Source organism: Pyrus communis, chromosome 6 (genome assembly GCF_041283825.1).
Source record: "Pyrus communis isolate YQ-2024b chromosome 6, ASM4128382v1, whole genome shotgun sequence".
NCBI classification, from domain to species: domain Eukaryota; kingdom Viridiplantae; phylum Streptophyta; class Magnoliopsida; order Rosales; family Rosaceae; genus Pyrus; species Pyrus communis.
The window spans coordinates 11,165,075-11,181,457 of NC_142570.1; the positions used below are offsets into that span (position 1 = coordinate 11,165,075).

The 16,383-nt window shown below is 37.7% G+C and overlaps 1 protein-coding gene across 3 annotated transcripts; it reads right to left on the reverse strand.

The window, feature by feature from the left end:
• Window positions 1-7,502: 7,502 nt before the first annotated feature.
• Window positions 7,503-16,052, reverse strand: LOC137711102 (putative copper-transporting ATPase HMA5). Of its 3 annotated transcripts, XM_088695778.1 has the most exons (7): window positions 15,967-16,052; window positions 13,569-13,906; window positions 9,469-10,863; window positions 9,108-9,362; window positions 8,842-8,964; window positions 8,239-8,718; window positions 7,503-8,138 (listed from the first exon to the last, which is right to left on the reverse strand). In XM_088695778.1, exons 2-7 carry the CDS (start codon window positions 13,857-13,859, stop codon window positions 7,719-7,721), a joined length of 2,964 nt encoding a protein of 987 aa, XP_088551904.1. In that variant the 5' UTR covers window positions 13,860-13,906; window positions 15,967-16,052; the 3' UTR covers window positions 7,503-7,718. The 3 variants fall into 3 exon arrangements, with proteins under 3 accessions (XP_088551904.1, XP_068306406.2, XP_088551905.1); XM_068450305.2 differs by lacking the exon at window positions 15,967-16,052 and having other exon boundaries at window positions 13,569-13,990; XM_088695779.1 differs by lacking the exons at window positions 13,569-13,906; window positions 15,967-16,052 and adding an exon at window positions 11,427-11,519.
• Between the last annotated feature and the right edge of the window lie 331 nt (window positions 16,053-16,383).

Genomic DNA, 16,383 nt, shown 5'->3' on the forward strand with positions numbered 1-16,383 from the left:
TTGGAACATATGAGTAAACGGTGGTCGGATTCAGACTAGGGTCACTAGTTTGTGACGTTTTCCTCTTCCAGGCTTGTGAATCCTTTGAACAGGGGATCTGCCATGCTTTAGGGTAAGAGCAGATGATTGGCTAGCCGCCAGTGTACCGAACATTGTGGAAGGTGGGGCCGCCCCATCCTTGGCGACTGTCCGGCCTTCCAAGGTGGTGTTATGGCGTATGTTAAGTACGTCCATCATTGCAAATGCGTTTGCAGCGGGTATATGTGGTCTCGTCACCTTTGCTACATCAGTGAAAGCATCTGGCATGCTTTGAGCAACGCTCTGAAAATCTAGAATATGTCGCACTTCAATTTCAGACTGAGCAGTGTGGGGATCTAAATAGACAAAGTGGGAGTAATCCACGACAATTGGCGGCGTTCTACAGGAACATTAGTAATCTTATCTCCCCCTAAAGACGGGAAGACTGTCTCATCAAAGTGATAATCTGCAAAACGTGCGATAAAGAGATCTCCTGCCAAGGGCTCTAAGTAACGAATAATTGATGGTGAATCATAATTGACATAGATTCTCATTCCTCTCTAAAGACCTAGTTTGGTACATAGTGGCGGCGTTATTGGCACATAGACTGCGCACCCAAACACACGTAAATGCAAGACGCCAGGCTCGTATCCAGTACCAACTGTAATGGTGAATGAGGTTGGGTAGCAGTGGGCCTCAGGCGAACCAATATAGCTGTGTGCAATATTGCATGGCCCTAGGCAGATATCGGCAATTTGGCTCGCATAACTAAAGACCGAGCTATCATTTGAAGGTGCTTTATGAAAGCTTATGCCAGGCTATTTTGGGTGTGAACATGGGCTATAGGATATTCAACTGCAATCCTAATTGACATGCAATAATCATCAAAAATTTGTGATGTAAACTCTTCAGCATTATCCAATCGAATTGACTTAATCGGATAATCAAGGTGGTGAGCCCTAAGCTTAATGATTTGAGCTAGGAGTTTCGTAAATGCAACATTGAGTGAGGACAATAAGTAGACATGTGACCAACACATCAATGCATCAACCAACATCCTAAAGTATCTAAATGGTCTGCATGTTGGTTGCATAGGTCCACAAATATTCCCTTGAATCTTCTGAAGAAACTTAGGGGGGTTGTGAATAATCTTTGTATCTGAGGGTTGAATATTCAACTTCCCCAGGGAGTATGCTTTGCATGGTAGATGGCCGGGATAAAATTTTAGGTGATCCCTATGTGATACTTTGATGATATGGTGCATCATATCTCGTCCGGGATGTCTCATACAATTATGCCAAAGTAGGAGAATGCTCTGGAACACAGGCATAGGGCCGGCCACGTGGTGGGTCTATAAGGATCGGATGGTTGTTATGTACAACCCATTCGAGAGACGTTCCAGCTTCTTGTGAATACGCTTCTGGCCATATTCGTAAGAAGTGATTCAAAGAAATTCAGAACCATTCTCTTTAATGGTTTCAACATGATCTTGATTATCTCAAATATCCCTAAAGCTCAGTAACGTTCTTCCGAAACATGGAGAATAGAGGGCCTCTTTAATGGTTAATTCAGTACCATTAGACAACATTATACAGGTATTTCCGTATCCTTCTATCAGGTTGGATGGGCCTGAGAGGGTTGTCAAAGGTGCATTTTTAGGTACGAAGTTAGTAAAATAGTGTTGCTCACGTAAGATGGTGTGCATGGTAACACTATCAACTAGACAACTAACTTCCCCACTAGTTATACTTAGAAATAAATTAATTGAATTGGTCATATGCATAAATATAATTTCATTCATTCAATTAATCAATCGAGAAATAATGTCCATAAAAATAGTTATCCATAATTCAAAACAAACCAAAATCAAACAAATAATTCCAAAGACTTAGAAAAATTGTCCAAAAATTAAACCAAAAACCTAGAAAAATAAAGGGGGGGTTCGGCCACACCTTGTTCTTGAAGTTTGGGGCCTTAGGAGCAAGGGGTTGGTGCTTCTGAGTCAAATTTCCTCCCTTGGGTGGGCCTTTGCTCTGTTAACCTTGGGCCCGTGGCGTGGCTTGCCACCCATTTCCACTGCCACGACGGGGTTTCCGTTGGTTATGGCTGCTAGAACTTGTCGCATGCGCTTAAGGCGGAGCGTTCGAGCCAGTAGGTCGAGCTTGATGATTCTTCATCAAAAGCTGGTTCTCCTTTTTAGCGAGAAGTAAAACAGAGATCAAATCTGAAAATTTGGTGAACTTATGTGCCCTATATTGTTGCTGCAGAACAATATTGGTGGCATTGAAGTTCGAATAGGTCTTCTCCAAGAACTTAAGCAGTGTTCGAATTCTACAAACTTCAGAGTTGTATTCATTCACAAACTTAAAGTCTTGGAAGTGTAAATGCTGCTAGTTGTGTTTTGTTTCAGGCAAGTAATGTTTTTCTGGTGATCAAAGCAATTGGCCAGAGCAACCCAAAGTGTGCGTGGGTCTTCCTCAACGAGGTACTCTATCTGCAATGCATCATGGATGTGTCTTCAGATGAAGATCATAATAGTAGCTTTCTGAGCTTCGTCGACGGATTCATCGGTAGGTTCCTTGATGGTGGCTTGAAGACTCTTTGCAGTAGGATGGAGTTTCACGTCTTTAACCCACTTTAGGTAGTTTCTTCCATATACTTCCAAAGTGGTGAAATCGAACTTGCTCAAGTTCAACATGTCCCTAAAACAGAGGTTACAACAAAAACGTGGTTAGTCATATGGAAAACCATAGACATACATTATAGAACATTCGGGTTCTATAGACATGTATTGGTTTAATTTAAGTATGAAAGCTACGGGTTTCATGTGGTAAGTTTTGAATGAAAACTTCGGGTTTCAAAGGCGTTAAATTCGAAACTATAGGTTTGATTTAGTTATGAACATCTAGTTCATATATAGGGGTACCTGCAAAAAAACATAATACAATATACAACTAAGTGTAGTGAATTTGTGGATTGCTTCAGGGACCCAAGTGTGAGTGCGTCGAGATTATGAAAGATAGTCAACGGTTCAAAGAAAATAAATAATTTATTGAATTGTTAATTGCCAAAAAGTGAGCTTCAGACCAATAATTTTGGATTAATTGACAGATTAAGGGATTGCAGGTGACTTTAATTAATTCAATAGATCGTAACCATCCAGGTTTGATTGTAACAGCAAAATAATAACATTCGGGGTTAATATTAGCAGGAACGCTTAAAAAAATAGTATTGGATTCGAAAAATCATAGCCCAATCTCGGTGGGCTAGTCACCGTGTATGGGACAATACCCTAAAGGAAACGGGATCTGTAAAATTGCTTCCCTTCTGCATATTTTGGTGAATGCTATTAATATTTTACCTTTCACGTTTCAATTTTGTTGTTTTTCCTTGGTCTCCATGTGGTTCTTGCTTGGACGATGCAAGTAATTGATATGAGAATTTCATAATGCCTTTCAACGTTTAGTAATTGTTTATGAGAATTGTTATTGGCACTCCAAAATTCTCATTCTACACTCCAAACTTTCTATATTTAGCAAAAAAAAAAAAAAAAAAACATTTGTGAGGAGTGTAGAATGAGATTTTTAGAATGCCAATAACACTTCCCTTGTTTATTAAATATTTTGCATGATTTTTGTGAATGTTACACAGTTTTGCATCATTTGATTTTGTCATATATTTAAGCAGCTGCAATTTGGATATCTTGAGACTGATAGCTGCAATTTGATATGCAAGTGAAGTACCTTAATCTTGTAACAAAATTGTGATTTCAGCAAGGGAAGCTTTTGTCCTTTAGGTCTCCATTAATTCCAACTTTTCAGTCTATTCGTTTCGACTCATATATGTGTTCTCTTGTAGTCCATTTATTTGATCATATCTCAATGCTGTCCTCTCTAATTACTTTAATAGTTGAACTTGCGTTGAACATATCTCAATGCTGTCCTTACTCTGCAGGATTTTCGTCTTGTTAGAGACAAATTTATTCATGTCTCAAGGGGATTTGCGTTTGTACATTTCCATTCGGTGTGTCCTTTCTGTCTTAGGTGATTAAGTTGGTTCATTATCGTAATTTGATTGTCCTCCATTCATCTGGTATCTATGCAACAATCATGGCTTTAATGTTATGGTACTAGAATTCAAAGACGATATGGGGATGGAGAAACGATGCCAGCAATTAAAAGAACAGAACTTATAAATATAACAAAAAAAGCTAAACTTATATTTACAGAACTTGTACAAAATTTACTTTCCAAATGTACATGTTCAGAACTTATGAATTTAATTCTTCAGAACTTTTATATAGTCAGTATATGCGTTGTAGGCTCATTGTATTGCCACTAGTAACTAAGCTACTACTAGATCTGATCTGGGTTTTTTGCCCTATTAATCATATTCTTCCAAAAACTAGTATATAAGTTCCTTAATATGATGTTTTATTATACATGGATATTAGCATAGTTCTAGTCAAAATTATTTTGGTTTAAACTACAACCTTTGATTTTCAGGTAGGAGATGCTACAAAATCTCTTGAAGCAACAAAAGGAACTCCTCAACCTATGTAGAAGAGCACACACGCGAATTCATGAAGACTTGAAAGCTGCATTCAAACTCCTCAACGTTTGTTTGGAAGTGGAAATGGACAACTATAGTGTCATTGGGCATATTTTAGGATTGTAATCAGTATTTTAATTTTATTAGGTTGGTTTTTTTTTTACTTCTATGGTAACTTGTATATTATTTCATTAATATAAAATATTTCGTTCAGTACAAATTGGCCATTGAAAGTAATTTTCTTTTACAATATATTTGTATCTTTTTATGGTTTTTTGTTCTCAGTAATGACAACTGGACATGATTAAAAATAAATATTTACGACAAGCTAGGTCGTCAAAAATACATAAATCATTGTTGAAAATAAAATTTCTTACATGAGTTTTTGTTGAAAATATGTCATCACAAAAATAGATGTCGTTTGGAAAGTATTTTTGACAGCCATTTAAATATTTGTGACCATATTAACATGTCGGAAATTAAACAAGTTTGTCATTTTCAAATATTTATTCCAACGAAAGACTAACTACTAACGACAAGTCTTGTGATTCGATGATAAAGTATTTTTCGACGGTTGGTCAAAAAAAAAAAAAAAAAAAAAAAAAAAGCATTTCTAATGGCACCAATTTTGACGACCAATGAGGCCTTTTTCCGTTGGTATTTGACCCTCGCCAATGACAATTCGTTTTGTAGTGAAAACCAGATGAGTCATCAAGAGGGACACATGTCAACACTTGGCAGAAATGTATTATTTGATTTTAGTTTGAAATAAAATAATTAATTAATATAAATTTAAATAAAATGAAATGCCAAATTGGGAACATTGATTTATTTGGTTTGTATTTGGTTAAATCAAATATTAATTGATGAAGTCAAATCACGAACCAAGACACAAATCAAGTCTTGGTTCTTTCGTAGGCAAAACTTGGAGAATCTATAAATACGAGGCTCCAAGATAAAGAAAGGGGTTAGAAAATCATTCTCACACCCAGACGTTGAAGCTCTCAAGCACCGAACTCCTAAATTCTCAAACACGGAATATCCAAAAAGCGCTTTGCATTCTCCTTCATTCTTGTGAAGAACCACCAAGCACTCCTATACATGCCGGTCCTTCCTTCCCCACAAGCCAAAACCTTGAGGTATTCATTCATTCAAGATCAAGTCATTATGACTCTCAGATCAACAACACACACATTTTTCACCCTGGAGATCAAATCAGAGGATTCAAGTTTGTAAAAAAATTGTAACCCTACATTTACATTAATACAGAACATTTATTTTGTACACATGTTCCTGTTTAATTTGTCATAGGAAACTTCCTATTTACAAATTTGCCACGCCCATTGGGACAATCTCTGCCTTTCATCTCTTTCTCCATTCAAAATCCAAAATATATCGTCGAAATCAATGGCTTTGAAGATGGGGTCAAGCTGTTCTTGCCACCAAGTCAAAAAGTGTGAGCACTTCGGCTGTAAGCGGAGACTCTGTTAGCGCCACAACTCGAAACAAGGCAAAGACCATGACCACACTTCAACACGCACCTTCCAAGCTGATGTCATTGAGGGAGCAAGGAGAGTGTCGAAGGCGCGAGCGTGTCATCAGCTTGGCCTTGCTAGGAGCAATGAAGAACGATTATGCAACACGTGAAAGGACTTCCCAAAACAATGAGTAGGATTCTTCGGTGTCAAAGAAGGCTCAAGTTGCACCCGTGCACGCAGATAAAAACATGACGGCTTTCACCAGAAGGTGCAACTTGGCTGGTGTCGTCTCCCAAGGCAAGATGAAGGGCATGCCTCTCAACCCAACACACTACTTTGGCAACATTTATCTTTTACGCCATATGGTTTCAGATTTGAGTAATTTTTGGTAGACATGATCATTGAAGAAAGATCTAAAAGATAGACGTTTCGGATCATTAAAATGTATTACGAAGTGGGCCCCACAAAAATATGTGTTAAAAGTAGTGTTAAAAAAACGGTGCCACGAGTCTGTGCCCTATCCTAACTTTTATATCTTCCAAGGTAAGGCTATCTCCAATCCTATCAAAAGGAAACTTTTGGAAACTACACTAAAAGTTAAATTATGTATCTTTGAAAGGTGTGTGTTGGATTTGTGACCAAGTGGACAACAAGACAATATAACTTTGGCTATAAAAATTATAAACAAAAGAAGGTGGGAAACACCTTCCTTGTTTTGGGGAGGAAAAAAGGGAAAAGACCTTTGCTTTTGGAAAAGTTTTGTTCTCTTCTTCAACACCCGTGAGTGTTTTTTCAATAAAAAAAGATAAGTTGGTTTTGAAGAAGTAGAGAGAAATAAAGAGCTCATTTTGTTTTCGGTTGAAAAGAAGCAGAGAGAAGGAAGAGCAAGAAAGAGCTCTTTTTTGCAGAGAGCAAGGGAGTCTTGCAGAGAGCCCAAAAAGAAGAAAAGTTGCTGCTTCAATTGGTTAGTAATCATCCACCAAAGTAGTTGTTGTTGTAATAGCTTTGAGCTATATGTATAGAGAAGAAATTATTCATTATATTTCTTTCTCTATTTGTTTCTTTGGTGTGTGAGAGCTATTGGTTGTATGTGGGATTTGGGTTTGAGAGTTAAAACTCTATTTGTAATCTCCTTTTGATATTAGTGGAATTTCCTCGCCGTCTCGAAACTGGATGTAGGCTTACGCCGAACCAGTATAAATCCTTGTGTCTTTTAGATTATTTGTCTTGTAATATTTTGCCGTATTAGCTTTGATTTCATATTTGAAGCTTCCGCACAACAGTTTGTACTTTGCATCCAGATATTGTCAAAAGAATTGCAACACGTGCCTCTACTTCAAAATTTTAGAATGCGCCATAGGTAACATGCAGCTGTGAATTTCATTAGATGAGGTTGCATATTTCAGTCACGACCTTGTAGTTATTTGTTTTCATTGACTCATGCTCCGGAGTAAATTTTGCTTCAAGCATCCATCAATTACGACAACAACACTGCAAATGCATGTCATGTGTTCTAACGAAACTTGCATCCGTATAGGTTTATATATACAGAACATATGTAAACAACCTACATTATTACATATTTGCTACTGCAGCCAAACCACTACTCAAATTACTCGAACTTGAGTCCTACACGCGTACTCACAACAGAATTAAAAAGCTCCTAATCAATCACTCAATACTTATTCCGCGTATCTCCAAGTTGTCCAGAACCTTCGGCCTCTTATAATTCTTCAACAGCAGAGAGCAGCAAACAACGCTGACAGAAGAAGCAGCCATTGCAGCTCCAGCAATCCATGGTGGTAAACGAAATCCAGTAGATGGGAAAAGGGCTCCTGCAGCTATTGGAATGCCAAGAACGTTATATCCCAAAGCCCAAATGTAGTTCAAACGGATACGGGTGAAAGTTTTCCTAGAAAGGTGAATCGCAGTTATCACATCCTCCAAGTTGCTTTTCATCAGAACAATGTCAGCTGCCTCAATGGCAATGTCTGTTCCTGCACCAATTGCCATTCCTACATCCGCTGCCACAAGTGCTGGTGAGTCATTGATTCCATCTCCCACCATTGCCACAATGTAGCCGGAATTATCCTGTGAACATTGAAATTAAGTAACGTGCATGCAGTGTGCATGAGGTTAAGAACATACTCTTGTAGTTTGTAACAAATTAACAAAGTTTCATTATATGTACCTGCAAGTCCTTCACTTTCTCTGCTTTCTGATCGGGTTTGGCTTCTGCTATAACGGTCTCAATTCCAACTTCATTAGCGATAGAATTTGCAGTTCCCAAATTGTCTCCTGTCACCATTATGCTTCTAATTTTCATAGACTTCAGTATGGAAATTACTTCTTGAGCACCTGGTTTCAGTGGATCAGATATGGACAGAACTCCAGCTATTTTTCCATCTATAGCTATTAAAATCCCAGTTTGAGCGAGTCCTTCAGCTTCTGCAAGTATCTCTTCTGCATCTTTTGGAACCGCAATGTTACGCTCCACCATCAAGCTCTTGTTGCCAACAATTATTTCCTTGTTCCTAACAATGGCCTTCACCCCATGACCAGTAATGGATTCAAAGTCTTTTGCTTCTGGCCAGGCAGGATTCTCTTCGTCTTCTCTGAACTTTTTGGCGTTCTCAACAATGGCCTTAGCCAACGGGTGTTCACTGTTCACCTGATATATATATCATAAAAAATAGTGAAACTTCCAATCATTGTGGATAATAATGAACATATAAAAAAACTCTTCATGAATTTCTAAAAATACTACAGACGTGTTTTATATGTTAAAACCGACCTCAGCTGCAGCAATAAGTTCATAGAATTCTCGCAGCACCATATTTTTCAGGAGTCGTGTGTTAACAACTACTGGCTTTCCAATTGTGAGAGTCCCTGTCTTGTCGAACACAATGCAGTTCACCTAAAACATCATCAATCAAATCTATAGTTACACTTGATCATTAAATTGCATAATAATTTCTCTTATACTGCCCCAATGCAGAAAACTGCCAATATCGATACTATAGAAAGCATCAAACTGCTATAAGGATGCCGCTTCCTAACCTTATGTGCACTTTCTAATGCTTGGCCTCCTTTGATCAATACACCTTGAGATGCACCTACTCCGGTTCCAACCATGACAGCTGTGGGAGTTGCTAGGCCTAAAGCACAAGGGCATGCTATAACCATGACAGAGATTCCAAACTGGAGAGAAAGCTCAAAGCTATCCATGGAAGATGGTATCCAAGATTCAGGGTAGCCATGGTATCTTCCAGACAAAAACCAGGAAAGCCAGGTCAAGAATGAAAGTAGGATCACCTGCAACTTAAAACCACATTTTAAGAAAAAGCCTCCTGTATCCTTTCAGTTGAACCAAAACAAATCCTTAAAGAACTTGAGTAATTAATCATGTTATAATTCTTACCAGTGGCACAAAGTATTTGGAAATGCGGTCAGCAAATTTCTGTACAGGAGCTTTGGCCATCTGAGCTGACTCAACAAGCCGTACAATTTGAGAAAGGGAACTTTCTGCACCAACCCTAGTTGCCTTGATATGTAGGACACCGTTCTCATTCAAAGTACCTCCAATGACTGAATCACCCTTTCTTTTTGCGACTGGTCGTGCTTCGCCCGTTATCATACTCTCATTAACATGGCTTTGCCCCCATGTAACATAACCATCCGAAGCTACTTTCGCCCCAGGAATAATTTTAAGGATATCATTCTTTTGTATCAACCTACTATCAATTTCCTCTTCATTTATCACAATTCCTTCTTCGTCTAGTGTCAATAATGTTGCTGTTTCAGGTGCCAAGTCCATCAGTTTGGCAATGGCATCTGATGTCTTCCCCTTAGCTAATACCTCTAGGTACTTTCCAAGAAGAATGAATGAAATAAGCATGGCACTAGTCTCGAAGAAATCAGTACCCATAAAATCTGGAGAGGTAGCAGCTCTCACTACCGAGTAGACTGAATAAAAATAGGCTGCATTTGTTCCTAATGCAATGAGCACGTCCATATTTGCAGAACCATGGAGTAGTGATTTGTACGCCCCAGTATAGAACCTCCGGCCTATAATGAATTGCACCGGAGTGGCCAGAATCCACCTCATGAGCTCCCCAATCATGAGATTATTCACTATTTTAGTTTCTAGGCCATGCTTAATTCCAGGAATATACATGAACACCATGGAGGTTAAAAACACCGGAATAGTGAAAACCAAACTCCACAGAAAGACTCCAAAATACTGCTTAATTTCCTCCTTTCTATGACTATCTCTTCCTGCTTCACCTCCTGGAAAAATCTTTGCCTTGAAACGCCTGGACCCGGTTGTTTCAATCACATTAATGAAACTTCTTGGCCCTGTCATATCTGATTTGTAAGAAACAGAGATTTTCTTGATTTCAGAATCAAAGTCTATAGTTTGCACACCAGGGAGTGCTTGAAGAGACTGTCCAAGTATTCTCATTGAGCGATCCGTCCTTACACCATCAACTTCAAGCTCTATCCGGCTCATGTCTTCCCCTGCAGTAATAAGTATGCCTTCGAATCCAGTGTCTTCAATGGTTTGTAACAGCTGGTTGTAGCTCACAACCTTTGGATCATAGTGAACATCTGCTTCTTCAGTTGCTAAGGCAACTTGGGCTTTTTGTACACCATGAACTGCCTGTAAAGCGGATTCAACAGTAGTAGAACAAGAAGTGCAAGTCATTCCCTTTATCCGAATTCTGCATATCAATATGGACTTCTCATTTCCCTCATCATTAATCAACGTGGCTTGGAATCCAACATCTTCAATCGTCTCACGAATATTCTCCGCCTACAAGATGTAAGACAACAGCTATAAAAAATTCCAACTACCAATAAATAAAGTAAAAAAATGATGGGAAATGATAAGCAAGAAACTAGTTATTACTATTAGACAGTAGAAAGGTGTATGCAATAGTGCCAAAAATTCAGTTTCTTTCAAGATATTAAATGTCAGGAATCAAACTTCCCTTGCGAAAATCTTTAAAAAATGATTCTACCCAAATTAAAGCTAGCTCAACTAGACTATTAGAGATGTCTCCTAGGGAATAGTTCTCTACGTACGTAAAACCTCGGTATTCTGTAGAATACAAATGATAGCAGATAAAATTATAGAAGCCACAACTCTATTAGTACTTTTTAGATATTAATAATCAAAGATCTTATAATTTGGTAATTTATTGATGGTGTTGGATGAATACACAGATCAAAATTGTTTTCACATAGTTGCAAATGTCATCTGTCTCAAGTGTTCATGCTAATTATTTCTTTCAAATGGTTAATGTTGTTGCTAATACACATAGCTTAGGCAAGCAACCAGATCAGTGTCCGACTCAAGGTGCAAATCTCCGTTACCTTAGCTTAAAATTAGGGACTTGATTTTCACACCACATGTTCTCTCCTTGCACAGTCTTTTCCATTTTCTTGCCATTGGATTAAAAGTAAAGAAGATCAAACGACCAAAATTAACAGTAGTGTGAAAATCATTTTCCTAAAGTTAATAATGGTCTATTCAGATAAATGTTCAGCACGTTGGTCAAACTGTTAGACGTCATGCAGAGTATTAATTTCGTTTTTATATACATATTAATTCTAGCAAGAGGCTAGAGTTTGCTTATATTTTAATACTGTAGTTTGGTTTGTACTTGGTGTGGAAGATAAGCCTTCTTTTTCTTAATTAATAAAGAAAAATTAGGTTTGTGAATCTCTACAAACTATGTAGCTAAGTCAAAGATTAGAACTATGATTAAGCGTCAGCTAAGGCTAAGGCCGTGAATTAAGAGGTTTAAAAGTAAAAGAAGATGTTCTACTTGTATGCTTTTTTGTCTGATACTTGACTTTTGACCAAATCTACAAAGAACCTGGCTTTATTATAAGCACAATACGTACCAACGCAGAAACAATATACAAACAGAATTTGAACTCTTTATAACATCTCCTTATTGTTTATATTCGATTAGATCTCCAAGTACACCTTTTTCATGGATAGAGAAAATTTTGTTAGGAAAATGATCTTCACACGTTCGTTTTTTCATTCAACACATTCTTGTTCATTTTTGTTTCTTCATTCTTTTTTAATTTACTCAATTCAAATGCTAGAAATAAATAAGAATTTACAGAAGGAGAAAACAAGTGTGCAAACTCTTTAAACAACGCTGTCTCAAACTTAGGGCTTTTAATTATTTTTCATTCAACACATTCCTGTTCATTATGGTTCCTTGATTTTTTTTTTAATTTACTTATTATAAATGCTAGAATAAGAGTTTACAGAAAGAGGAAAAAAGTGTGCAAACTCAATCCAAATGCCACAACTATGTTCTCTCTAGGGATAGAATAATTTAGCTCTGAATCGAAGCTTAGAAAATCCCAATTTTTAACCAGTTCTAAAATTAAGAGGACAATTTCTTTGTGTGCAAAAGTGCAGAAGCAATTATGTACAATTGGGAAAGCAAAAACGCAAGAGGCGCGTTTTTTTATTTTTTTCGATGAAAGGTAAACTTGCATTACCAACAACGTACGTACAAAACAAGGGCCCAAAAACACAAACAAAAGGTGGCCACCACAAGAACAACCCAACCCGAGAGTTGAGCCTGGTAAAAAACACAGAAAAAGAAAAAAACTAAAAACCCCAGCCGCAAGGTTCCCCAGCCACCGCCAAAGCATGCTCCGGCGACCACGAACCAGCAACCCATCATGCACCAGATGTGAAAACCAACCAAGTCCCAACAACAAAAAGAGAAGCAGACGTCGTCCTCCTCAGTCGAACTCCACACAAAACCAATCCGCCGCCACCAATGGTAGAAACCTAGGAAGGAAGCCAGTGGAACCACTGACAACAGTGCCGAGAACGACACGCAGGTGGAAGATGGTGGTGCGAACACCCGAGCCAAAGCTCTACGCACCTTCCGATGAAGCCGTAGAGTACGGCGGAACAAGGTCGGAGCAGATCGAGTCCAAGGTGAAGTCAAGAGAGAGCGAACCCAGATGGGAGAGAGAGAAGATGAAAAGAGTGGATGCATGGTAGGAGAAATACAGTGGGAAAATGGAGATCGGGAAACCAAGTTTTCCGATCGGGGCAAGAAGCAGACTAAATTGAGGCGCAAGGGCTGAGATATAAAGGGGAAAACACAGAAAAAGAAAACCAAAGGGGACTGCCACCGGCCTTGGCCAAAGCTAAGACCGGCGGCTGAACTGGAAACTGAGAATGGAAACATTCTCACGCAGATTTTCCTCAAATTTGAATTGTGTGAAATATCAGGTATTTGATGGTGGTGCGAACAACCAAGTTTTCCTCAAGAGGCGTGTGTTAGGTGACCTAAATCGCATGTTTGACAGGCCAAATCCAAGACATATCACATATAATGGATATAATTAGGGAATATTTTTTCTCATTACCCCAGGTAACGGTGATACTCACTAATTTATTTATCTACGTGCCATCATCAATGAAAAGCAAAAACAAAATGAAAGATTCACTTCACAGGTAAAGCGACTTACGCTAACAAAATTGGGAAAGAACATGACTTGCGCCCGGTTGTTCAAGACGTCGACAACGGCCTCGCGAATCCCCGGGAGCCTCTTGACCGCCTTCTCGACCGATCCGGCGCAGGCAGAGCACGTCATGCCCATGACAGAGAACAGGGCCTTAGCCTCGGCTGCGGCCGCCAGGCTGGTCTCCTCACCCACCACACCTTTGGGGTACTTTGGCATGGAGGGATAGTGGGGCCGGGGAGAGAGGTCGCCCCGGCTCTCGTTGCGATTGCAGAGAGCCAAGAACTTGGTTGCCATGGACGTGAGGTTTGTTGGTGGCTATGATCGGAGCCTTCTTTTTGTCTCTGAAGAAAAAGAAAAAAAAAAAATGAGGAAAGTTTAAAAATTGGAGGGTAATGTGTCCACGAACTTCGCATTTAATTTTGAATGGAATGAGCATTCAACGGTGGGAGATTGTTTGTACAAAAAGAATAGCGGTGGAGGGTGGTGGGTCCCGACATAACCTAGGTCTGACGCTATGGGATGGACGATGAAGTTGTTCCCAATTATATATGAGTAATGTTATTCATATCATATTTTTGTATTATATTTTCATACCATCTTAGTTGATATTTGATGTGGACAACCATATAATTTGAATTATAAACTAATAATTAAGAAAAAATAGTTAATTAAATGATGATTGTAGTATACGATGAGTCTTTCTTCTTCATTTCTTTGGGTTTTACAAATTTTTCAAATGATATCGTTATACACATCAAATGTCACTTAAGATGGTAGAGAAATGATGTATAAAAATATATTATGAATAACATACATAAAAACCCTAAAAATCTTAAAAGGCAAGTAAAAGTTGGTTTTCGTTCCCCATATTAATCTTTTATTTCTTCGGCTATATTTGGTGGAAAATATCCACGACAATACGCGGAGAGATCTTTCAGTGTGACTGTTACATGAAGTGGTACATCATCTGCCGTTATATAAATGGTGTGATATGTGTGTTAAAATGTTAATAACATAAAAAATAAAATTTATCACCACTTACATAGAAACACGTAATGTACTACCTGTGTTCCTGTTACAACTAAAAATTTCCCCAGTACGAGAGCTTATCATGAAATAAATGTTTTTTTTACACATTTTTTAAGGATATTTTTTTTGGTATACACATCATATCATAAAAAATAAAAAATAAAATTCTTATTCACATCTCACATATTGGTAAATATACTCCACAAATAAATTTGTGGTAAATGTTTCACTTTCAAAACCACTATCACTCTCTTGTAGGCAATTAGGTTGAGTCTCATTGCAATGATCTTTCCTTTTATTTTGCAAAGTTTATATATCTTTAGATGCAGATAACAACTTCATTTTACTTCAACTCGATTTCTGTGTTTTCACAGAGAAGCAAAAATAAATAAAATAAAATATGTATTTATACCTAGGATGTTTATTGTGGAGTGTATGTTGAAAATGTTAGGTATATATTAAGAGGGTTGTGTGAATTTAAAATACATGGGTGTATTAAGACAAACTTTGACAAAAAGGAAATGTTGCAGAGTAATTAACAATATGTAAGGTATTAATAAAAAAACCCAAAAAATACTAACAAGTTCATTGCCTTTATTAAACCCTTCTTGTTGACTAAAAGGCGAAGATTTTTTTTTTTTTTTTTTTTTTAAGAATGTATATATTTATAGTAAAGGGTGAGAGAATGAATTTGTATAGAATTCGCAATTCATGATATTCAAATCTAAACCTTTTATGACAAGAAATATCACTAAATCGTGGTATAAGTGGCAAAAAAAGAGTGGGCATGGGATGAAGTACGATGTGTAGAATTTGGATCCCAAGTATAATACACGGTGAGTTTCAGGTCGTCATCTATATTAATTTAGTTTAGAAACAAAATGAAATATCAGACCAAAAAAAATGAAAATGAAAAAAATTAACATCCTCATGCTATGATGCTAGGCAGGTAATGAATATAATTCCACGTATTAGCTAGGTAAATGATTAGGAAATCCACATGTTATAAATGACAATGAAAAAAAAAATCCAGAAATCAAATGGTTATTTCTAGTATAAGTGAAACAAGAGTATAAACCATTAGATTAAATGGAGCGCATGTAGGAAAACAGTAATAATTAAAATACTTTAAAGAAAATAGCATTAGAAGAGGATCTGGCTTTTGAATATATGAAGTAAGAACGATTATTTGGGGAGAAATATATAATAAACCCATAAACAGGAAATGAATTGGAGGTCGACGCTAGAAGCCTAGAAACTGCATATGCATATGCATGGAGAGAAGGGAAGGGGGGGGAGAGGTGGGTTGGGGGGGGGGGGGGGGGGGGGGGTGGGGGCGAGGGAGGGAGGGAGGGAGGGAGGGAGGGAGAACCTTTACTTGAAAGGTATGGTCACAGAAGCAAGCCTGCAAGCCTGTGCAATTGTGTCCAAAGTAATCAAGTATTCTTCCATATATATATGCGCTTAGAACCGCCGAACGTACTCCAAAAAAGTGGTGACAGATGCAACAAAAGCTGCAGTGAATCTTGATATACTAATTAATGGACTTTTAAAACTTCAGGATACGACTTAGACCAAAAGAAAAAAAAGAAAAAAAAGAAAAAAAGAAAAAGGATTTTCAACACAAAACTATTCATCTAAGACTATATAACAGAAATGACGCGATAAAACCAACCACGGATGTTGGAAAAAATGTTCCATCTAATTTGTTGATAATTTTTCATTGATGTAATATATTAATATTATATTGTATGAATCATGAGGGTATTTTTATTTGTTTTACTAGTAC

Bases quoted from the DNA above. Each gene is read 5' to 3' on its own strand.
- LOC137711102 (XM_088695778.1), bottom strand. From the start codon at position 13,859: ATGGCAACCAAGTTCTTGGCTCTCTGCAATCGCAACGAGAGCCGGGGC. The intron at 10,864-13,568 runs GTAAGTCGCTTT...TACATCTTGTAG, and splicing joins TCTTTCCCAATTTTGTTAGC to GCGGAGAATATTCGTGAGAC. The intron at 9,363-9,468 runs GTAAGAATTATA...TTTAAGTTGCAG, and splicing joins CCAAATACTTTGTGCCACTG to GTGATCCTACTTTCATTCTT.